A 24,328-nucleotide genomic window follows, 5' to 3' on the forward strand; every position below is an offset into this window, starting at 1 on the left:
AAACTCATGAATTTAAATTTCCCGATAACTATAAGTACTTTTTATTGAAGTTAACTACTTACTTTGTACATTTTCAAGCCCAGCACCGACAGGTTCATACTATCGTTTAAATATTATGGGCAGTGAAAGCAGCGTTCACTGATTGCACAATTTCAAGCTTATCAACTTCAGCCCTCCATAATATACAAATCAGAAACCCAATCATAACAAAACTAGAGACAGATCACTAATAGATTCCAAGATCGCCTATATTAGAGGGTTTCAAAACTATTAATCGGCGAAACACTTGAAGCTAACTGCTGTGGTAGATAGCATTCGGACTAATACGATTGTTGGACTAATTCATCTAACGGAAGATCTAAGTAGAGGTACTTTTTTCAATAGCCTCTTTTTGAAAGACAACACGTGGGTCATGCCAAGCTGTTGATGTCCTTTTTGTTCAGTATTGTTCGGCGGCGATCGCAGCAACTCGGACTGACGTATGGAACGACTTGGCACATCTCACGTCGAGATCTTAAATTGAAAACGTTTAAAATACAGCTTATGCAAGAACTAAAGCCGCTCGCCCTTCCCAAGCGACACCGCTTCGCTCTATGGATTCTTGAAAAGTTCCAAGAAGATCCGACGTTTTCGAGCCAAATTATGTTTAGCGTTGAGGCCCATTTATGACTCAATGGGTAGGTAAACAAGCAAAATTGCCGCATTTGTGACGAAAAGCAACCTGAAGAGATTGAAGAGCTGTCATTTCACAAAGAAAAAACAACGGTTTGGTGTGGTTTGCGGACCGGTGGAATCATCGTTTCAAAAAGGCGGCACCACTTCCCACACATCGCATCAATCAATGGATTTATTAAGAGAACATTTCGGTAAGCAGATAATTTCACGTTTTGAGCCGTTTTCACGTTGATCGTGTTATATCACACCGTTAGATTTTTTCCTGTGTGAATATGTAAAGTCTAGAGTCTATGCGGATAATCCCTCTTCAATTCAGGCCTTGGAGCACAACATCACGCGTATCATTCGCCAGTTATCAGTCGAAATGCTTGAACGAATCATTGAAAATGATTGAAAACATTTGAAAGAGATAGTCTTCAAAAAATAAATGCTAAAGAATGTTATTACTTTTCCTTTAAAAAAAAGTATGGAATGCGAAACGGACACAGACAAATGGATGACAGATTTTGGGAAGCTCTGTTTTCAATATTGAAATCTGTTTACTGACCTGCTTACATTTTTATATGTAGAAAACATTATCTGGTATTAGGTTAGATTGAATAGCAGACTCAGGGATTGCACTTGGATGACTATATGTAGTCCTTTACAACGCCATAAAATTAGAACTTCTGTACAAATTTGCATATGCGTTTAATTTTTAATGCCGCCAGCTCGATCGGTTATCGAAAAGTATGAGCTCTAAGTTTTTATGCCTTGATCTGGCAAACGTGGTAAAATCAAGAAGAAAGTGTTGAGATATTTCCAAATCATCTTCTTCGATATATGTACTTTCTGCCGCTGACATCCGGTAAAATATTCAACCTTAAAGCGAAGACGCCGAATGGTCTGTTAGGACCCTCACAGCTAGGAAGATGTTAGTTTTACTGAAGGAAGAGAACGCAATAGATATCATATAATCGTATTGCGACAACGCAAGAACTGATGGTAGCCTAACTATCTAGTAGTAGAACACATGAGGAGAGTGGAGCACTGATACGTTCTCATTCTATTGTTAGCGGAGTTAGGTGGCTGGGATGAGAGCCGCCCAAGTTTGTTTTGGAGAATCCAAGACACAAAACATCCGATATGAAATCAAACCGTGTGATAATTTCCGAATGTTCAGACACATTTTCATTTAGAAACCCAGATTCTCTGAGTATGATAGCAATTTTCGCGATCATACACCTTCCGGCGAAGTCTATGGGCACTATATGTAGAATGGCATTATATACTGTTATTGGTGTGGATCTTAGCGCACCACTCATGGTGATGAGCGCCATTCATTGAACGCTAACTGATATCAATTCTCACGACTGTACACCTTCCAGCAATGCCTAAAGTTCTCCATCACTAAGACTCTCCATCACTTAAAGACGCCATAGAACATAATGAGCTTGACTATAGTGTCGTAGAGCTAGATGACTACTTTCGGTGAGGGATCCCCCCTTTTGCCAATACCTCCTCTGCTGCAATACAAATCAATCTTCTTTGATCTATCCAGTCCAGTCCAGGTTTCATCCTATCTAGGACGTGCTTTAAATACTTCACCGTATCTGTAGATTGTAAGTGGATACTACCCATCCACGGTACTGGTACCTTCGGGATCTTGTAGCTCCTAGTAAAAACAATTTCTTTATCTTGAGTATTTCGTTTTTTGTTTTTAATTTTCGACTCAACTTCAGCGGTAATGTCTGGTCAACGTACATCCATATCTAAATTCATACAAGTACATTTACATACAAAAAAAATAGGAAATGAAAAAGCTCCGACGCTTAACGCACTTGGTCTCAGCATAATCAGATAGCGCAGCACTTAAAGAACTAATGATAAAGACATTTGGACGTCATAATTGCCACAAAATGGGCATAAAAGGCAAAGTTAAATGAAAAAGCAAACAAGTACTTCACGACAGACGATCGTACGCATTGCGCAGGTGCGTCTCAATAGACAATTCAATAGACGATTGAGCAGCTAATGGCAACAACTTTGTTCGAGAGTTTTTAAGACTACGGAAGAGAGTTGTTGTAAGAGGGAAGACGACGTTTCGAAGGTAAAATAACTCACTGCTGATAGTTGCGCATTGTTTACACGATTCAATAATAAAATTGTTGTTTCTTTTCGGACATTTTTTGTATTTACAACAGATACATACAAATTGTATTTATGCCGCTCACGCGCCAACACGCACAGCTCATGCCCAAAGAGCTTGGAAGCGCCGTAAAAGGCTTTAAAACTTAAATGGCAACAGCGCAGCGAACGACAACAGGTCTTCCGCCTGAATTGGCCGGCGGCAGCAGTTGTCAACTGCACAAACATCGCGCCTACATATGTGTGTATGGATGTGTGTCAATGCGTCAAAGCGGTAGGTATTTATTTGAAAGCGCAGTGATCGCACAAGCCAAGCTTGTGACTTACTCACTTTTGGCTTGTGGCCATATTTGCGCGTTTGCCACAAATAATAATGTGTTCGATTGGAAATGAAATTTCGAACATTTTTTTGTTGTTTTGTGCATGTACTGTTATTATTCATGTCTGCTGCGGGCGCGCATGCGCATATACCTAAGAGCGATTTTAGTCTTTTTAGCCAGTGATTTAAGCTATTTTTGTGAAGTACTGCGTTTAACACGTAAAAAATTATAGAAAATGTCCGCTTCAAAAAAAATATTTTTTTTCGCTTTCAAAGCGCACCACTTTCTTCAAAAATACTACACTACAAATGTTCAAGCAAATGTTACAGATACTTTTGCACGTCGTCGCAACGAGTTCATTATTAGGATAGGTCAATGGCCAGCCAATGCGTCGCGGCTGCATGTGCCAACGTCACATGTGGCAAAACAGATTTTGCGCTAAAAATTGCATGTCAGCATCTGTGCCATTATCTTTACTGGCGTTCTATGCACATTCGAGCATATGTACATATATACATGTATGTTTGTATGTCTGTATTCATAACATTTTTCCGACATATGTTGCAACGCGTGCAACAGCACGCATGCGCAACATGAAATTAGCATGCAAAAGACATTTGCTGCAACAAACAAATTGAATGCTGCAGATGACATTCTTGTGGTTTCTTATTCTCTTCTATAACTTAGTAATCCATATGTGGTTGCTTCTAGCAGTCTAGCCGTGACAGTAATAAACTTTTCAAAATCACAAGTCTTCGCAATTTCAATTGCACGGAAAGTTCAATGGCTTCTCTGGTGCGCATATGTGGCAACTGAACCTGAGCTGCCTTTAATACATATTTACATTTATGCAAGAAAAAGTGATAGAGGAAATATGCTATGTACTTACATATATGGGAGGATACTAAGCCTAATAATAAATGTTTTCTATACAAAGGCTAGACAGTTTAGCGAGAAATTGTTTAAACATATATGTAACCAACTTCGAAAACGATTACACAGTCATAAGTTAAGTGGAGGGTATAAAAAAGCTATATCATGGAAACTAGAGCTGATAGAGACAAACTGATTACAGTTTTGAATTCAGCGCACCCAAATTAACTAGAATCAGTTGATAAAATCAAAGAAGCAAATTGAGTGTTGACCTGTGTTATTGTTAAAGCAGCATCAACTCCTTCAGCGAATACTGTCTCATCTCTGCGATCGACTGAAAACCGGATCGACGGAACTGCAATTTCAGTTTGGGTGAACAAGAAAAAGTCCAATGGAGCCAAATCTAGTGAATGCGGTGTTTGTCGATTTTACTCTTTGCGCTTTTGGCCTTAAATTCGGTCACAATTGTGGCTCGATGCGATGGTGCATTATCATCTTGTAACGCCCATGAATTGTTCTTTCACAATTCCGGTCATTTTCGTTGGATGTTCTCACACACACAAACGTCTCAATACCAAATAGAATTTCTTATTGACCGTCTGTCATTGCGGAACAAATTCATGATGCACAAAACCACGAATATCGAAAAAGCATGAGCATCACCTTGATTTGAGCGGCTTTGGCGTGCTATTTTTGTTTTCGGCTCGTTTTTTTCCCCTCCGTTCCGATGATTGCTGACTTGTTTGCATGTCAAACTCATGTCTCATCGGCAGTTAAAATGCTCTCCATTAATGTGAGGTCGGAACTCTCACGATAAGCTTGTCCAAAGAGACCCGTTGACGGTACACTTTTTGAAAAAAATTCAGCTTTATCGGATTGAGTCGCGCAAGAACGCGTTTCATACTCAAAATATCCACCAAAATCATTCAAAGGGACTCGCGAAAGACGTCGAGCTCTCTTGGCATCTCTCTAACACTTTCCTAACGATTTTCATACACCATATCCTTCACCTTTTTAATATTTTCATCAATTTAAGTGGTCGAGGGTCGTCCAGAATGAGGCATGTCTTCAACGATCTCTCGACCGTCTTTATGCTTGTGTGATTGTGATTATATAGTAAAACAAACTCCGGAGATAGCACATAGTACTTTATTTATATATTTGAAATGAAAATACTAGGTGACAAGTGCTTTACCAACATTGGAGGAATCGAATTTGGGGATTCATACAAACTCATCATACTAAAAATCGTATAGCAAGAAACATTCCTCATTTAGTAATTTTAGGGAATTCTGTTTAGTACAAAGCCTTTGACCGGATTGAAATCCGGCTCGAGCCAAACTCGAAAACTGAAAAATCTTAGTTTTATTTAAGCAAAATAGTTTGTGGTCTGGTTTATGGTATTCTGATTTCCTTGCGAAAATCCAAGATTTCTTCCTCCACTATTCAATAAGTGGTGTTTACGTATTCAGCAGCAAGGACGTTTCATTCTACCACTCTAGCCCTCTTGTAATCTAGCAATGCCGGCGCCAGCACCTGCACGGGTGCGAGAATCTCCTGGCACAGAGTAGAACGGAAGAGCTCTATCTAGCTATTAACACTCTGTAAGTCTCATTTTGCTCCAGTTACACATATGTAGGTAAGTTAAGTGGTCCAATAAGCAAATCCGGTGAAGCTAAAAGTTTGACGGACGTCAATTTCATTGCAGTCAATTTCATTGCAGTCAATTTCATTGCAGTCCAGAAGTCGTTCATTCGGTATAACGAGCGAAAACGCTTTGCTGATATTAAGAGATGTCTTTATCCGCCTTTATTCGCTTTTGGCAACTCAATGCTTAAACGTAAATAACCCAAGCGGAAATACCATAAACTCCGTCGCGGGTACCAGCTCCCAAACCTAACGTATATTAAGAGACTAATTGGCTATGCCCACGGCTATCTGCTCTACGTACCTAAGTCTGCTAGATATAAAACCTATAAAAAGTTTGCTTCCAGCAATTTATTAAGCTCTCTCATTTTAGACTGAATATTCGCTGAAATGTCGGAAAACTGTTGTTATGGTTATAAGGGTCACCTATTCCCCGCTTGTGTGGTAAGGTTCGTGTTGATTGTCATCGAGGTCATCTAAGTCATCTAGTCCATAAAGCGTGCTGTTACAACGTAGTCGGACTATAGGGAGAGGGGTGTTAGATGTGTAGGGTTTGCTAGCCATGCAAGGAGATGGTTAGATTCATGCGGAGACTCATTAGACACAAATCACATATGAAATATATGTCAGGATCGTTTGGGGATAAGTAGGAGTTTAAGTTGCTATAGAAATCAAGCTCTTCGTCTGCAATGGTTGGTGGTTTGACTCAATTCCCACAACAGCCGGTTCTACGTTACTGCAGTTAAACCGGCAATCGAACCTTGTTGGTATCGGTAAGTTTTAGATTTATACATATGTCTGAAAAGTGTATTGTATGTAGAATTGCAATCCAAACAAATTAATTCAATGCTTTGATTAGCAAAAATCATTGTTTATTTAAGTTGCTTACTTTTTAAACATTTCGTAAATAACATAAAAGGCACATAAAATTCCTAAATTTATAACTTAAATGTTAAAACGATAATTGCCGTAGCACATAGCCATACATAATATAGATTTGCAAGTTCAATAACTTGTGGCTTAAGGAAGAAACTTATAAAAAAAGCATCGCCGCTTTTTATGACACAAGTAATTAAGGCAGCAGTTTGAAGCAAGATTCTTAATTATATTCACATGTGAGTACCGAAAAATTAAATTTTTTATTTGTAAGTATATTTAAGAATACTGTACGAAAATTTGAAGTTAATTCCACAAATAGTTTCGGAGATAAGAGCGCATTTGCAAGTCTTTTAACTACCTAAGTGTAATCGGCTGACAAAACTTTTAAAGCATTTTTCTCTTAACGCTCTTTTCAGAGTCAATGAAGAAAATTTCTCCAAAGCGACTAGAGCAGTCGACTTGAAATTTTCATACTCTAGATATGTTTTTCAATTAATAATTGATAGAATACGATTTTTTGTAATAATTTCGATTTTTTAAGCCACTGAAGTGAGCATTTTTTCACAAAAATTATTTTTTTTTACGTCAAAAATCGAAATTTGACTAGTGCTTTGGACATTACCTGTATTCATCTATAGCAATAGTACAACTTTTTAGTTTTTGGATTTGAGTTTATTTTAAGCAGAAAAATCTCCCCCAACGCTAGTCATCTTTTTTCAGAAACACTGCTGAACATCGGCTGCGGTGTCAAGGGAAACCGAAATTTTTTAAAATGTATTGACAATTATTAAAGTATATTAAATTCTGCAAATGTAAAAATTTTGTATTTATTTTTTAAATAAAACGCCTCTTCAAAAAAAATTCAGAAAAATCACATTTTTTAACTCGCAAGTAGATATAACCTCTTAAGCAAACCTAACTCTAGTAAATAGTAATAAAGTTGTTGTTATGCTGCACAGTTAGGTTATTCAAGCTTTGACGATATACTACCTAAAATGCAAAATAACGTAATATCACTTTATATAAGTTTACAGGCGAAGGCAAAACGATATAATAGAAACCACTAAATTGCAACAAAATTTGAGTTTTGGTTACAAAATGGTTATATATTGGGTAGCATACATTCATACTGAAGCAAAATTTGAGTTTTGGTTACAAAATGGTTATATATTGGGTAGCATACATTCATATTGAAGCAAAATTTGAGTTTTGGTTACAAAATGGTTATCTACTATATAGGGTATCATAAACTCATATTGAAACAAAATTTTTTGGTTATATATTGGTTATTATATCTGAAAGCGCTTTCGAATTATTTTTTTCATAATGAAACAAAATTTGAGTTTTGGTTACAAAATGGTTATATATTGGTATATCTGACAGCGGAAGCTGAAAATTGTGTGCTACATATGTACATATGTGTATGTAATATGATGTAGTGAATCATAAGCAATAAAAAATTCAATTTCGATTTTTTGATGACACGTTGTTTTGCACTTTAGGTGACAATATACATATGTACATATTTATGTATATAAGCCATACATATGTATATTTAGAGTGGGAAACTAAACTGGTCCCAACTGGTACTCCTTTTACGTTAAGACTTTTTAGTGGTAATGGGCTTTATTTGAATAAAATTATATTATTGGTTGGATTTCCCAATTCGTCTCAGCCAAAAGCATAGTATTGAAATTATATTTGACTAAAAATATAAATCGACAAATATTATTATCAAACGTGATTTTAAGACGAGTGGCAACTCATATATTTTTGTTTATTATTGTTAAAAAAATTAATTGATCATTCACAGTTAAAGTTTAATTCGCATTAAAATATAAGAATGAGAAATACTCAAAAAATAAAGACTAATATGTATTTTAGCAACAAAAAAAATAGTATCACTTAAAACTTACATATGTATGTACATTAAAGCGCTTAAACAGAACATTTCAAAGCTGGAATTGAAATATTACCGAAAGACCAAAATTACATACAATTAACAAAGGCAAAATAAGAAAGAATAGCGTGTAGACGCGTAGTGCCAAATGTTTCACAGAGAAATAAATGCATACACGCTACTAGCTGGGTACATGAAAAAACATGGACGCAACAAATTCTTACAACGAAACCGTACAAACTAAGTACAAATCTAGACGTAGACTCACAAACTAAGTACAACGCTAGACGTAGACATAACCTCACTTTACTTATAACTAACTATTTACATAGTAAAGGCATTTTTACGCAACGAATTAAGATCACAATTATTTTCTCTGCAATTTTTCTGTAAAAAAGAAGAGAAGAAATATGGTCAGTAGTAAACACTTTAAAGGTTAGGTAAGTTTCGACTAACCTCTATATCGACTTAGCTGTCGACACATTTTATTATAATGCTTAGCCTGTTGCGGTTCGTTGAAAATCTTCAGCGCAACCCCTTGACTTATGTTTTCGATAGCTTTCTGCATCATTTCCTTATCGAGTTCAATGACAAGGCGATAGCCTCCGCTTGGCGTTGGTTGCAAGTCTACATCGCGCGCAATACTAATGCCGCTATCACTGTTCTCCAAATCACTGCTGGTGTCCTCATCCTTTAAAGCTTTTGCATGTTTGCTGCTGTCATTGGCGCTTTTCATAAGTTTCGTCGCGCGACTTGGCATTTCTGCAACAACAACAAAGACAATGTTTATTTATTTTTATAGCCTGAATAGGGACCATTATTATAGTTTCGTTGTAACCGAACTCAAAGTTTTCTCCTATTTAAATTATATACATATAATTAATGTAATGCAATTAACAAACCTCCGCTCGATTTACGCTTGGATGGAACTGTGCTGTTGCGCTCATCGGTTTCGAAGTCTCGTTTGGGGCAGCTACAAATCTTGACATCCAGCACACGTTGTGAAAGTATTTCACCACTAAACGTAAATAGAGAATGAATCAGTACACCTTACATTATAGGACTTTCACAACAAACACATACACATATGAACATACACACATACATACATTTGTATATACGTATAAACGGTTGCATGCAGCAACATGTTTGCAAATCTACTTGATAAGTGCAAAGGAATTTTTTTGTTTTTTTTTTTATAATTATTGATAAATCCGCTGTGTCACCACAGAGCTCATAGTGCACCCTACTCACCTCATGCCCTCTAGTAGAAAAAGTATGCTTGTCTCTCGGCGTCCGATGCAGGAATTCTGACAAGTGAACTTGATGGCGATCGTTTGCGAAATGGAACTGTCATTCTTTGGCATGGCGCTGAGACCCAGCGGTATTAAGATCGAGTAACGATCATTAATGCTTTTGCCATCAGCTGTGCCGCAATACTCAGCCGTAGGATTTTCACAGCGCAGCAAGCTGTGACGGCGCTTCTGATGTGACTCTGAAAGGTGGTGGAAAGTACAAAGTTATACATAAACTTGATTAGACATCCCTCTAATTAACGGTGTAAACATACCAGTATCCTTGCTGAGATGATTTTGACAACGCACCACTGGCTCACTCACTTCATTCTTAAAGCTCATGAGCACACGTACGCGGAGCTGTTGTAGCGGCAGCTTAGGCACGTACACAGCTTCCAATGAAAGGATCTCATTCATACGTATATAGAGCTTCTTGCGATTGGGCGAGTACATCCAACTCTTCTTGGCTTGAGTGTTACTACCAATTTGCACGTTGAATTTGTAGCCGCCAATATCGTGCTCCTCGAATGTAGGTAAAATGTCCAAATTCTGAGTGTTTATAAAAAAAATTTAATAATAATCTTGTAAAATTACTATTTTTTGTTAAAAATATTTTCGTAAACTCACCGGTTTAGCATCCAATTGCTGTTTCAGGATTAACTCCTGTATGGCCGATTGCTGCGGAAAAGAAAGATAATTATTATTATAAATATTTTGCGAGTTAATGCGAAAGTTTTTTGTTTATTTGCACTTGTTTATTTACATATTGCTCGTATCGTCGGCACAAGTGTAGTAACTTCATTTTCTTACACTTGCTTGGTCTGCAGTTGACTAACAACTAACTGGCCGTTTGACTCCGTGAAGAATAACAACTCAGGTCCTCAGTGCATGCACATATACACACAACACTACTGACTAAGCAAATTTAAAATTTCATTCACAATTTCAGTTTGTTTGTAAACAAATTTATTGCCTCTCTCTTGGCCGCTCTTCCTTTGTATTATATTTTTGTTATAATTTATACGCAACTTTGCATGTAGTGGTGTTACTACACATCGTTGCTCACTGTTGAGCGTGTGTGTGTGGGTGTGCGCGTAAACGTCACGCGATACGTCACCGTAATTGCGTTAAGGCGATAAAGACAGATAAGCTTGTGAAAAATGCTTGTAGCTTCTGGTGAAATACACGATAGTTCTTTCAGCACCCCTGTGAGAAATTTTACGACTGGTGGAAAGAATAATATGTGATCCTCCGTAATTTACTAAAATAGTTCTCTACATCTCACAGAGGTTATATACATATATTTTAGGAAGGTTTTGATAGCACCAATATTTAATTTAACTCCTTAACAGCCTATTCTTCGACAATTATAAAAAAACCCACAATGCCAATAGATACGATTTTTTTCATATTTCGGTCAAATTTAACTACTTCCTTGCAAATGCCGTCATTTTTCGATTTTTTTCGTCAATTTTCGATTTCTTTGAACCATAGCTCATTGTACATATCTTAATCCTTAAAAAACGTTATTTTTAAGCTGTCATTTGAAGGGCTTCTTTAATGTATTCAGAAGAGAACTTGTCGATTTTAGTGGTTTTTGTTTTGACTTTTGCTAGTGAGATTTCCTACAGGGTCCCAAATATACATACATTCACACATACTTACGAAATTTACTTCAAATGTCTTATTTTTAAATTTCACAAATTCTGTCTGTCTGTCGTATCTATACACGAACTTGTACCTCAGTTTTTGGCATATCAATTTGAAATTTTGCACACATTCGCCGATTTCGGACCACTATAGCATATATGTATGTACATACAAACATACACTTGTAAGTAGCTGTCATAAAAACTGAACGAACAAAAGAAAGTTCTTGTATGAGAAAAGTTTTTTTGAAGAGATATCTTTATGAAATTTTACAAGGATTATTGTCCAAGGCAATCCTATGCTCTCCGAACAAATTGTTAAGATCGGACCATCATACTAACTGTGTGAAAAACTTTTTTATTTGACCATCTTTAATGAACTTTAGCATGGATTATTGTTTGTTTTTCTTTTTTTTTAGACCACTGTCGAAGACCACGGCACAATATCTGATCAAATTTTGGTCAGATCGCACCACTATTGCATATATGTACATACAAAGCTGCCATACAAACTGAGCGATCAAGATTATGTTATTGTATGGAAACTTTTTTTAATTATGAACGGTATTATTGGTAGTTTGTGGCACTAAATTTGTTAAGTTTTTCAACACGTGACTTCGATATGAATTTATGTTCATTTAAAATATATCACGAATTACTTTCCTGTAACGGTGTGAAAATGTTTGATTTTATGTACATTATACATACATATGTGAAACGAGTAAAAGCGCATGACAAACACATTTTGAAATAAAGTGTTAGGGGAAAACTGCTAGATATGATTTGTAGATAACAACAAACAATTAAAAGGCAATTAACAACTATTTACTTTCATTTTCTATGCGTTCAAACAAATTCGAGTTGATACTGCTGAAGTGCGCGCTTGGAAAGCAAATAAACCAAACCATAATTGGAAAAGAATCGCGACTAAAAGTTCTGAAATTTTAAAAAGCATAAGAAAAATTGTAAATTAACAACAAAAAAACAAAAATGCAGCACTTAAAATGGGTCAAAATATGTGTTGGCTTTACATTTGCTAGTTTGATGTTTTTCGGTTTCTCAGCGCATGGCATATCAATACGCAAAGGTCGCTTTTACAATTCTTATATAATAGCAATATATGCATTGTCAATTGCAAGCGTTTTCACAGTGTCTTATGGTCAAAGTATGCTGAACGATTGGCAGAACGACGAATTCGATTTGGAAAATGTTACTAACCTATACCGTTACATGAATATCACATCGGTCATTATCAACTATTTGACAGCGTTCATACTGTCAAGTACATTTGTGCGCTTTTTTAACACTGTCTCACTTTTTGAGACATTAAGATTCTTCGAAGTCAGCGCGCGAACGGTGATTGTATCGGTGAGATTGGTTATCCTTAAAGCCTTATTAATACCTGTCATTTATGAGGTGACATTTCTGTTGCAACAAATACGTAACGAGCCAGATAAACCTTTATTGTGGACTTTATATACAGTCTTACCATTGGTGCTCGCACAAATGTATCCCAATCTCTTCTTTAGCGCATTAGTTATTGGCAAAGTGCTTGTGGAGACATTAAATGAACGTTTATGTGAAATTGTCAATGAGGTCAATTGCATGCAAACTCCACTGCAGATGAGTTTGCACAAGCCATATTATCGTATGCAGCGCTTTTGCGACTTGGCTGATCGTGTGGACTTGCTTGCGCAGAAATACGACATTATTTGTAGGCAAACAACAAAGTACTTGCAATTGCTTTCGGCGCCGGTAATTTGTTCTTTGCTTTGTAATTTGTGCGGCATCACCGTCGGGTGTTTTAGGCAATATTTAGCTGTTGCTGAAACTTTGGTAAACAACGAGCCCTATGATGTATTTCAAGCTTTAACTAATGCAGCCTTTCTGGCGATATCTGTTATCGAAGTGATGTTGTTGGCGCAAATAAGCGATAATAACGTAGTGAAGGTGGAATTGAAATTAATAAAGCAGTTGTGAACGATGTTATGTAAGTCATCTCTATTTCAGGTGCAAGAAACTGGCTTGATTCTACAACGCATCAATTTGATACATGCAGATTTGCGTTTTAAGCAGTCGGTGGACGCATTTTCGCTGCTGGTATTAGTAACAAAATATAAAATTGAACCACTCGGAATGCTGGAAATAAATATTTCCCTTATTCAAGATGTAAGTATGTTTTACTAATATTTTCAATGCCTCACTATCTTTATTTTCTAGGTATTGTCGGCGGTCACAAGTTTTTTGCTCATATTCGTGCAAAGTGATCTCACGCTACGTTTCTCTTTAAAGTAAACTACTTGAAGTATAAGAGACTTTGCTTACCTGGCTGAACTGCATAAGATTATCCGACTGTAAAGAAATTAATTTTTTTTTTTTATAAATTACCACAATTATTTTGTATTATTTTACTTACATTAAGTTCTTGTAGATATTGATAAGGCTCATCACTTGGTCTGCAAGAATATTTTACATGTTCAAGGTCATATCAAATATATGTTTTCGCTAACTAATACTCACATAATATCCTCCTCTTTGTTGAGCTCGTCTGGAGGATTGGATGCATCGGAAACTTGAACGATATCCGTCATGGTTGTGTCCTTGTTAGTTTGATTTGAGCTACAAGAATATTCGCTGGAAGTAGTAAGAATGCTATAAATACCAATACTTAACGTAATCTAACAACCTGATTTATTTATATTCTCGTAACTCTGCACTTATTTATATAGTTGCATACCTGCTACAAACAGTCGTCACATATAAATATTGTTTTTTCTATTGTACGCTGGGATGTCGAGCAGCTGCTCAAGAACACTTGAGTTCAACTTTGGATTTTATATCCATGTAATTGGTCCACTACCACATTTATTTGGTAAAATTTCTGTCTATTTACCTGATCACATGCCACGACATAGCGAATAAATATTACCAGTTTAAATATAGTTACTTCTTCAATGTGAACACACAACTTCAAATTAAAGAGGAAAACAACATATACAACAGTGTAAATAACAATTATTAATGAAAACCGAATCTGCGCAATAGCAGTGTAACCAACTGTTTCTAAAAAACGAATGAACATGCTCATTAATACGAAAATCTCATTTTCAGTCATGGAATCAATTTTAAATAATAAATTAGTTTTTAAAAATGTGAAATTGGAATAGTTTTTGGTTAATTTCATTAATATTTGTTAATTTATTTATAAATTGAACATTTCTGGAATTCGTAAGTTTGGCAACCATACATTTCAGTTACAATCCACAAGTCAGCTGTCAAAGTACATGCCAGAGTGACCATTTTTAGAAATATCTAAGTTATCTATAATTGTTTTGTAAACAAATTTCAAACCAGTTCCCAGTCAAAAAAATTGAATTATGTTAGGATAAACATTTTCGAATGATGTCTAAACTCTTTTCTTGATATAAAAATTTAAATGGGTTAATGTGCTAAAAAATGCGAAAGTAGGTAATATCTGAAGTTAATCCATAGTAGGTTACATAAATAGTAATTTGCTGCTTACTTGGTTATAACACTATTAGGATAATTTTCTGGTGTTAATGGCAAAGGTTTCATATTTTCCAATTCACTCAACTGCTCATATCCCGAATTAGCTTCCGAAGTGAAAATGTCAAGTTGGTTGGTTGTAATACCATAACTACTATGCACTCGAGATTGGGTTAAAAACTGTTGCAATTCTTGTGAATGAAATTGCAATGTTATATACTTATTATCTTCCACAATCTCCCGTTGTTCCTTAGTCCTAAAAAAAGAAAATTGTTAAGTTTTCCTTTTGTAGTAAAAAAAACATGAGCACCTCATATTTATCGTAGTATCTGATAGAGTTGTAATCTTAATCGGGCTTACAGTGGTGTTGCTACTACCACTATTGTCGCAGTGATTTTGAATCATCTTGGAAATTTATAGCTGGACCTAAGGTATGTACAGCACCAGCTTTTGGAAAAACCTTTGCCAACCTTATATGCTTTTGTGGATTGTGGTGAAATTCGCAGATTCCTCCCTGATAATTTGCCGAATTCGATGAAGATCTTTATAATGAATGTGTTGATGTTTTAAATGCGTCGGTAGCGCTTACCATTCACTTGTTTCATCGAATATTAAATTCTTATATTAGGAAAACTTATTCTAATGACTTTAAAGGACGACTTGTGACAAAGAAATCGAAGCAGTTATTCACTTTAAAACTGTTAATTTAAAAACTTCATTCACTTTTTGTAGTTGTTAACACTTTAAGAATAGCATTTATGATTAATCGAAAGCATGTAACTATTTTTAAAGCGAAATAATGAAAAATCAACAAGTACGAGACCGGCAGACAATCACTAAATGTGTGGAACTTAAATAACTTCACATTAATTTGCGCAATGTTGCCAGTTATTGAATAAACTATGTGTCGTAGTAAAGACTAAATAAAGGATGCCATATTTACAGACGTTTCTTTTAAATATTAAAATTAAATGAAAGCTGTAAACATTATAAAAGGCGGTTTGCTTGCCGACACCCTTTAGTTTTGGTACTAAATTTAAATCCCAGCAGTTTCTGCAGTCGTTTCGACCCCGACATATCCAATGAGTCTCCACTTATTTAATACTCCTCTCTCTATGTGTTTGACCCCGATGAAACAGCACATTCACTTAGCCTCCCGCTAGGTGACTTTGATGACAATCAACCAGAACCCTAGCACTTAAGCGGCGATTAGATAACCGCTACAGCAAACATAAAAAGAAGTTCAAACTAAAATTAACAAATTTTATTGCACACAGACAAGAAGTACATACATACATACATACATGTTAAAAATTAAATAATATGTTTTTAATAAATAAAGCAATATGTAAATGAAGAACTAAGTCAGCTTTAACCAGTTCTTAACAGGATTTAGTTTTCCTTAAATGCAATGCTTTCGATCCATTTCAGATATGGGTAAACTTTCGTGTATACACCCGGTGCATTGGGTTTGGCGCAAAATTTGCCAAACGACGTAACCCCAACAATAAACTTCACACATTTCAATTCCGGTAATTCAGCGTGCAGAGGACCACCGGAGTCACCTTGACATGTATCCTTCCCTCCAGCCATATCACCGACACAAAACTGCTCGTCCGTAATACCGTTTGGCAAACGACGTTCTTTGTTATATATTCTTTTACACACATTTTGGTCAATCATGTTCAACTCCACCTTTTGTAGCTTATCGGAACGAGAGCCACGGAATGCGGTGCGTCCCCAACCAGTAGCAACCATAGTCGGTATATTTATATGAGACAATTGCCAAAGACAACCTGGATGCACTTTCGAAGATATTTTCACACTACTCTCCAATTTTATCAGCGCTATATCATGGTAGTGAGAGAATGATTTATATTTCGGATGCAATATAATAACAGCCACTTTAATATCTTGTAATTCATTTGAGATCTCATTGAGATTGGATGCACCTAAACGTACCACATCAGGAGGCTTTCTAAAATAAAAGTTGTATTTCATTTTTTTTTTTTGTTTAACCTTTTACACTAGTTGCTAAAACTTACGCGTTTGAGGTTGCACAATGTGCGGCAGTGAGAACATACAACTCGCTTATTAGTGTGCCGCCACAACCCCATCTTATATCCTCGCCTATTTGAGACCAACCCAATGCGGCCTACAAAGAAAAATCAAGGAAAGAATTACAACTGTTTATTATAGGAATTTAATTTGAAGTACCATGTGCGGATACTCGGCTTCATTGGTGACCTCACCGCCTACAATCAACGGCAAACTTGGTACACAGGTTTTCCCAGAAAACTTGCGCGGCAAATCGAATTTCACACCTTCGATAACATCATTATACTGCTCGCATTCTAAAATCAAACAATAAAGAAATTATAAATATAATTTAAAAACGTTGAACATTTTTAGTATAAACTCACTTCTTGCGCTGGGGCTTTTGGCCTCCACATGCTTGACAAACAGCGGACAACAAATTACCGGTATACTTTGACGATATGAACACACATCTAATTTGGAGCGATGCACACGATAGTTGTTAACGGCATGTATGCACTGATAAGCCAAAACGCAGTAACCGGCTCGGCCATCAAAGCTACGACGACATAATGAGCCCTCCGGCCGTGCCACCGTAACGCCAATCTCATTTTTAATATTACCGAATAAGCGGTAAGTGTCAGAATCCACAAAAGGAATTGATTGTGGTGTAGTCAGTGGTTTACTAGTCGATACTGTGATCGCCGTATTAGCGCTCTTAGACACATTATAATAATGGCGCTTAGGAAGATTGGTTTCACGCTTTGGCGGACGTGGCTTCATCTCAAAGATATTCATGCCATTTGGCACCTTCTCGAACAGTTTCCTGCCCGCACGCCGCGAATCTGTGTACTTGGTGCTGCGGTAGTACTGGAACATCTGTGGTTTGCCCAAAGCTGATAGAAAATATATACTTGTAATCATATAAAGTAAAAGTAAATAAAAGAAAGTACTAATTACCTGCAATTAAGTTAAAAAGCAAACTCAAAATAAGTAACTTGTCAAAAAACCGCGAACGAAACATTGTTTTGCATAAGATGAAGAATCCAAAGGTGTCATCGCGAAATATCATCAAAGGTGGCCTGAAAAGGTAAACATTATTTTACCGTTAGTTTTGCATATTTATAAAAGTGAATGTCACAAAACATGCAAGCAATGACAAAATCAAAGAATATCATAAAAAGAGGTTATTCACTTGGGACACTTTACAAATTTTTTAAATATTTAAATTCAGTTAAAAAATAATAATACTAATAATAAACAAATATTGAATATTATTTTTATAAGATTTTTTGATTTATTTTTCTGATACTTAGAAGCGTTCTTTCATGGTGCGGACGCTCATTTTAAAATATTTTGGTGTTAGGATTATATGGATAGCACTCTTCTTAAACTTACAATGCACAATACTTACATTTTAATATTTTTTTTAATATATTCCACTTTATTAAGGATGAAACCACTTTAATTAAATATTAATAACACTAGAGCGCAAACATTGAGCAATAATTCAGTTCATATTAAATAAAAAAATAATTTGCGATCACTTTAAAAAATGCTCTCACATCAACAACTGTTTCTCTCGAACACTAATTTAATACTGCTTCCTGCGTATGTCCGTAGGTATGAGAAAACTCATAAACCTTTCTAAATATCTACTTCAACGTCTGTTTACTATCTATTATATGTTGAGCCCGGAAAGCCCTTTATATTCGAAATTTCCCTGTTGAAATTCCTGGTTGAATGGCTTATAGTAGCATATTTTTATTTTCCATAAATACACTTCAAGGTTCTCGGTAATCCCAGCATCAATTAAGGTTTCGTATGCTTATGATCGGTCATTCTTTTGTTTCCTTTATCTGACCTTAATGAGGGGCTACCGAAAAAACCGCATAAAACAATAGACCGCTTTCACATATTTAGATACCTGCATTTGCGCACCAAGGTTATGGGTAGGCACAACTTTTTTAGAATTAATAGTGAAATTTTCCTAAACTAAGTACAAGAATAAATGAAGGTTATGGGTAAATTTGTGTGACCGCAATGTAGTAAACATTCTCCTTTTTTCGTCATTTGTCAAAGAAATAAGCTCTTTCAAATAGCGTGGCCAGCGTACACATCTGTTTCATACCGTTACCTGTTTTATTTCAGGCAAGGATCGTAATATCTTAATAGGAAAGGAAAAGGAAGCACTTGGTCGCGGGCAGATGAACAGATACACAAGGCTTACTTTGAACCTGGGAAAACCCGAAATCTCCCTCTTAACCATAAATGCTCATCTCAAAAGAATAACTACCATACATTATCATATTATACCACACCTCAAAGAGTGTAAATCTCTCAGAATGTAAAATAATTTTAGGATTATGCCATTGCATTAAAGAAGAAGTGCCATGTCCAACCAACCCAATTCAACCCAGGGGACTTTGGACAACTTAAAGACTATTGAGTCAAACTTAGAATCGCTTCGCATACCATCTTGAGTCTAATTAAGTGCTCTATAAAGGTAGAAATACGAGGGTATATGATCCTCTCTTCCAAGTCAAACTTAGAATCGCTTCGCATACCATCTTGAGCCTAATTAGGTGCTCTATAAAAGTAGAAATACTAGGACACAGGATCTATGATTTCTTTCACAGGTAGAGAAGGAAGCAGTTGGAGCAACTTCGGCTATATTCAAATGTGCACTAATGGGTAAGGAAATGGAATCTTAAGAGGAAAAAGGATCATCGCCATCTAAAAGCTAGCTTGAAACTAAGCGCTCGAAGTAATATTATTCAAGTAGATATTGTGCAAACTGCCGCGAAATTGGTCACATATTTATATGGAGCTTCATACTGGAGTCCATCCGAAATAAGGGAAGTTTCTGCACAATACCAAAAATTTATTGAAAGTGAAAATTCTTATGCCTGCTGAACAAGCCCTCATTCATATAGTTAAGAACATGAAGCCATTATTTTCATTATAAAAACGTGACTTCTTCTTCTTTATTGACATAGACACCGCTTAATCGGTTATTGTCGAGTTTACAACAGCGTGCCAGCCATTTCTTCTTTTCGCTATTTGGCGCCCATTAAAAATACCTAGTGCGGCCAGGTTTCAGCTTCCCCCGGCAAGTACTGCGTCAAACACTCTCCCAGCCGGAGTTTTCCATCTCTTCAGACGACATGACCTAGCCAGCGTAGCCACTGTCTCTTAATTCGCTGAACTATGTCAACCTCGTCGTATATCTGGAACCGCTCGTTCCATCGAATGCGATATTCGCGATTGCCTATACGCAAAGGACCATAAATGTTCCGCAGAACCTTACTCTCGAAAACTCGTAACGTCGACTAATCAGATGTAGCCATCGTCCATGCCTCTGCACCATACAGCAGGACGGGAATAATGAGTAACTTATAGAGTTTGGTCTTTGTTCGTCGAGAAAGGACCTGTTGGCAAGAGTTGTTCTGCGTTGGATTTCGCGGCTGACATTTTCTTTGATGTTAATGGTGGTTCCAAGATAGACGAAATTATCTACGACTTCGAAGTTATGACTGCCAACAGTGACAAGTCAAGTCGCGATGCGACGACTGTTTGTTTGATGACAATAGATATTTCGTCTTCCCTCTTTCACTAGCAGAACTATAGAGGCTAAAGGGGATTCCCAATTTTTGGAAAAATAAGGTAAGTGTTGGGCTCAGATGGACTTGTCTTAAAAAGCTTATCAAATGAAGACAGATGATTCTCGTATAGCTGCACAGTGTTGTCAAATATTTACATTACACACCGTACCACCAATAAGTTTTTTGTACCCATTCAGCGTATACCCTAAGCATTTTATACAAAAGCAACAAAAAAAAACGATTCTAAACAATAGCATCTTTTTTATTTCGTAAAAAAAATGCAATTAATTGCTTTTTGAGCTCGAGCGTTGACTAAAATTGAGATTTGAAAACGCTGCAGCATTCAGTCTGGCGCTTGATAAGCTCGGCGATGGTTGTGAATAAACATTGTTTGTATAAGTCAAATAATTACCGAACACACGAAACACAATGAATATTAGAATACTGCTCATCTCATACCTCGGTGTGTTGAGTATACACAGCACTGGCGTGTCCGGTTTGCGACAAACCCGAAAAGTGCACGGTCAAGGTCGAAATCCGCAAGCGGGCATTCAATCACCGTCTGGAGACTATGACATACAACCAGACCTTTTCGCTCAATTCGGCAATGAACAAGGCAAAGGCAACGGCAACGGCAACGGACATGGCAATAATGGGCGTGGTAATGGTGCTAATAAGAATAAGGGTGGTAACAAAGGTTTGCAGGGTTTCGTCTTAGCCACTGAGTCGGACAACAGTAATACGCCGGCGGACTGTGCAAACCCTAATGGGCCTGGTAATGGGCATGGACGTGGACATGCTTATGGTCACTGTCGTGGGCGTGGTAATAATAAGTTCGGCCCGAAGCCACCGCCACCCGGACTTTACAAACGTTTTGCCGCCATCTATAATAATGTGGAGAGAAAAGTCCATGGTGCGGCTTATGATGAGACGCTCGAAAATGATGAAGTGAACGACGATTTCAATGGCAGATCTATTGTGGCGCCAGGACAATATCCGCATATGGTGAGAAGAATTTTCATTTTATTGGCTACATAGATTATTGCATTCCAATAGCACGAGCTAGCTGCATCAAACCGGTTTCACTTTTGCCTCGCGCTAATCACAATTAATATTGCTTTGAAATTATTCGCGAAATTGAGGTCAATGCCGTGCATTCAAGAAAATTGTAATGGATCGATATTGTATATATACTATATATACATACATACATATATTATTATATACATAAAGAAGATCTCTAATTAATTAATTGGCGTTGATAACGAGCGTAATTAAATAATAATATAAATGTTTTTTTATGTATAATGCAGGCTGCCTTAGGTTTCCGCTCCTTCGCCGACAGCTACGAGTACAAATGCGGTGGCAGTTTAATTAATGAGGTGTTCGTTTTAACGGTAGCACACTGTTGCTACCACAGCGGGTAAGACTTACATTTATACATATTTATTTTAATACAAATATAGTGCATTTATAACAAAACAAAAATACTTCCATTTACAACATTCAATTATTTCACCTCAAAGCCAACAGCCCGAGACCGTCAAAGTGGGCGACATCAATCTGAAAAACGTTGACTTCGATGAAGTATTCCAAGTGCGTCCCATTGTCGAAGTGCAGGTACATCCTTTATACAACTCCTCGTACTACTATCACGACATAGCACTGATACGTTTGGCGCAGCCCGTTGTGTAAGATCGTCAATCGCAAGAAATTGCTGTTTTTTATTTCAAATGCATATGGTACATACCTGTTTACAGCTACACGAACTTTGTACGTCCGATACGCTTGTGGGTTAGTGACGACATTCCTTATAATAAACTTCATGCAATGGGTTACGGCTCGACCGCTTTCGCACAGGCGCCCACGAATATCTTAACCGAGCTGGAGTTGTCCATTGTGCCATTGCTGCAATGCAACCAAGTGTTGCCTACGGACTCTGGTGTGCCGGAGGGAGTAGTGGATTCGCAGATTTGTGCCAAGGATTACGAGCGAAATCGTGACACATGTCAGGTGAGTAGCTTATATAGTAGATAACTCTTTTTCCTCTTGATTTTTGTAGTTTGAGTCAAAATAATCTTAAATATTAAAGAATATGTTACAATAATCGTAACGCTAAAGTTCTATAAATAATTCCAAGAGAAAGACTTTCAGTTTGTTACTAATATCACTAAAGAAAAATTTGGAAATGGTGATCTGCGAATAGTCTCTTACTGAATGTAAATTGTATTCGTTCTGAAAACGATTTCTCGTGTTTCGAGAAAACCATTGATGGACCCAATAGCGTGTTTTTGCTTCAAAGCGCCAACTCATCAGATGTTATCATCGTCCACGGACCAGCACCATATAGCAAGACAGGGACGATGAGTGTCTTGTAGAGTTTGATCTTTGCTCGTCGAGAGAGGACTGGTTCCAAGATAGACGAAATTATCTACGACTTCGAAGTTATGACTATCAACAAGTGGGCGCCAAGTCGCGAATGCGAAGACTGTTTGTTTCATGACAGGATATATTTCGTCTTGCCCTCTAGAACTGTGTCATCCTCCGTTTACACAGCAATATTACTTTTGTGGAGATACCAAATTCAGACATAGCGGCATAAAGGCAGTTCCTTTTCATGCTGTCGAAAGCAGCTTTGGAATCGACGAAAAGGTGTGTGTGTCGATCCTCTTTTCACGGGTCTTTTCCAATACTTGGTGCATGGTGAATATCTGGTCAGTTGTTGATTTTCCAGACCTAAAGCCACACTGATAAGGTCCAATCAAAACCTTTAAAGATGGTCGAGAGATCGTTGAAGACATACCTCGTTCTGGACGACATTCGATCTCTTCAACTGATGAAAATATCAAAAAGTGAAGGATATGGTGTTTGAAAATCGTTAGGCAAGTGTTAGACAAATGGCAAGAGAGCTCGGCATCTCTCGCAAGTCCGTTCGAATGATTTTGGTGGATATTTTGGGTATGAAACCCGTTCTTGGTCGACTCGTCCAGATAAGACTGATTTTTTTTTTATCAAAAAGTGTGAGATTGTGACCGAATTAAAAGCCAAAAAATCAATGAATACCATCAATCAACCACCGTACTCACCAGGTTTGGCTCCGTGTGATTTTTTCTTGTTCCCCAAACTGAAATTGGCGCTACGTAGAACTCGTTTTCAGTCGATCGAAGAGATAAAACAAAATTGGATGAAAGAGTTATCTCAAGAAGAGCTTATGAAAAGTGTTCCGGGTACTTTTTTGTAACAATGTACTTCACAATATACTTGTACATATATATATGCTTACTCTCGTCGACATGTTTGTAATCCGAAGCAAATGTTACAGCCTCATTTCGTTTTTAGAAAGAGTTATTGAAGTCAGAATTGATCAAGGTAATATTTGACTTGAGGCCCAAACTATTGGCTATTTTCTCTCCGTAAGATACGAGTATAACAAAAGTATTTGTGCATTTCTGCTATATAATACTATAGTTTGTACGGACGGAGAGAGCTTAAGCTTAAAAAAAATGGTTAAAAAAAATTTATATAATAGATAAGTATTCATTTTGAAAATAAATTACCATATACCATTTTATATATCTTTTCAGGGTGATTCCGGCGGACCACTGCAATTGAACCTAATGCGTAAAAATAGGAAGCATTTTCGCTACTATTTAATCGGATTGACTTCGTATGGCGAATTTTGTCGCAGCGCATATCCGGGAGTTTACACGCGTGTTTCGTCGTACATTGAATGGATCACATCGGTTGTTTGGCCAGAACAATACGACAGTTATTTTCCAGAACAGTTACAATAGTTGGGCAACGACCGGCAGCA

The 24,328-nt window shown here is 36.8% G+C and overlaps 4 protein-coding genes across 4 annotated transcripts; 2 read left to right on the forward strand and 2 right to left on the reverse strand.

Annotated features, from left to right (window-relative positions):
• Positions 1–8,247: 8,247 nt before the first annotated feature.
• Positions 8,248–15,719, reverse strand: LOC120775222 (cellular tumor antigen p53). Its single transcript, XM_040105293.1, has 12 exons — positions 15,462–15,719; positions 15,183–15,386; positions 14,889–15,128; positions 13,886–13,999; positions 13,782–13,821; positions 13,691–13,717; positions 10,344–10,394; positions 9,992–10,265; positions 9,676–9,916; positions 9,324–9,439; positions 8,878–9,183; positions 8,248–8,808 (listed from the first exon to the last, which is right to left on the reverse strand). The coding sequence occupies exons 2-12, from the start codon at positions 15,275–15,277 to the stop codon at positions 8,789–8,791; spliced, it is 1,524 nt and encodes a 507-aa protein (XP_039961227.1). The 5' UTR covers positions 15,278–15,386; positions 15,462–15,719; the 3' UTR covers positions 8,248–8,788.
• Positions 11,744–13,712, forward strand: LOC120775229 (putative gustatory receptor 94a). Its single transcript, XM_040105306.1, has 3 exons — positions 11,744–13,315; positions 13,376–13,534; positions 13,586–13,712. Exons 1-3 carry the CDS (start codon positions 12,356–12,358, stop codon positions 13,658–13,660), a joined length of 1,194 nt encoding a protein of 397 aa, XP_039961240.1. The 5' UTR covers positions 11,744–12,355; the 3' UTR covers positions 13,661–13,712.
• A 484-nt stretch (positions 15,720–16,203) lies between the features above and the next one.
• On the reverse strand, positions 16,204–17,991 carry LOC120782179 (serine protease snake). Its single transcript, XM_040114322.1, has 5 exons — positions 17,870–17,991; positions 17,296–17,805; positions 17,090–17,226; positions 16,918–17,027; positions 16,204–16,850 (listed from the first exon to the last, which is right to left on the reverse strand). Exons 1-5 carry the CDS (start codon positions 17,979–17,981, stop codon positions 16,265–16,267), a joined length of 1,455 nt encoding a protein of 484 aa, XP_039970256.1. The 5' UTR covers positions 17,982–17,991; the 3' UTR covers positions 16,204–16,264.
• A 2,906-nt stretch (positions 17,992–20,897) lies between these two features.
• On the forward strand, positions 20,898–24,323 carry LOC120782188 (serine protease snake). The gene is made up of 5 exons (XM_040114334.1): positions 20,898–21,519; positions 21,828–21,937; positions 22,041–22,205; positions 22,275–22,527; positions 24,099–24,323. Exons 1-5 carry the CDS (start codon positions 20,944–20,946, stop codon positions 24,306–24,308), a joined length of 1,314 nt encoding a protein of 437 aa, XP_039970268.1. The 5' UTR covers positions 20,898–20,943; the 3' UTR covers positions 24,309–24,323.
• Positions 24,324–24,328: the final 5 nt, after the last annotated feature.

Source organism: Bactrocera tryoni, chromosome 1, assembly GCF_016617805.1.
Source record: "Bactrocera tryoni isolate S06 chromosome 1, CSIRO_BtryS06_freeze2, whole genome shotgun sequence".
Classification (NCBI taxonomy): Eukaryota; Metazoa; Arthropoda; class Insecta; order Diptera; family Tephritidae; genus Bactrocera; species Bactrocera tryoni.

Excerpts from the sequence above, each read along its gene's own strand:
- LOC120782188 (XM_040114334.1), top strand. The coding sequence starts at position 20,944 with ATGAATATTAGAATACTGCTCATCTCATACCTCGGTGTGTTGAGTATA. Across the intron at positions 21,520-21,827 it reads CAGGACAATATCCGCATATG|GCTGCCTTAGGTTTCCGCTC; the intron begins GTGAGAAGAATT and ends TGTATAATGCAG. Across the intron at positions 22,528-24,098 it reads GAAATCGTGACACATGTCAG|GGTGATTCCGGCGGACCACT; the intron begins GTGAGTAGCTTA and ends ATATCTTTTCAG.
- LOC120775222 (XM_040105293.1), bottom strand. The coding sequence starts at position 15,277 with ATGATTCAAAATCACTGCGACAATAGTGGTAGTAGCAACACCACTGTA. Across the intron at positions 13,718-13,781 it reads AATATCTACAAGAACTTAAT|TCGGATAATCTTATGCAGTT; the intron begins GTAAGTAAAATA and ends ATTTCTTTACAG. Across the intron at positions 8,809-8,877 it reads ACAGCTAAGTCGATATAGAG|AAAAATTGCAGAGAAAATAA; the intron begins GTTAGTCGAAAC and ends TCTTTTTTACAG.
- LOC120775229 (XM_040105306.1), top strand. The coding sequence starts at position 12,356 with ATGCAGCACTTAAAATGGGTCAAAATATGTGTTGGCTTTACATTTGCT. Across the intron at positions 13,316-13,375 it reads GCGATAATAACGTAGTGAAG|GTGCAAGAAACTGGCTTGAT; the intron begins GTGGAATTGAAA and ends TCTCTATTTCAG. Across the intron at positions 13,535-13,585 it reads ATATTTCCCTTATTCAAGAT|GTATTGTCGGCGGTCACAAG; the intron begins GTAAGTATGTTT and ends TTTATTTTCTAG.
- LOC120782179 (XM_040114322.1), bottom strand. The coding sequence starts at position 17,981 with ATGATATTTCGCGATGACACCTTTGGATTCTTCATCTTATGCAAAACA. Across the intron at positions 17,806-17,869 it reads GCTTTTTAACTTAATTGCAG|CTTTGGGCAAACCACAGATG; the intron begins GTAATTAGTACT and ends ATTTTCTATCAG. Across the intron at positions 16,851-16,917 it reads CATTGTGCAACCTCAAACGC|AAAGCCTCCTGATGTGGTAC; the intron begins GTAAGTTTTAGC and ends CTTTTATTTTAG.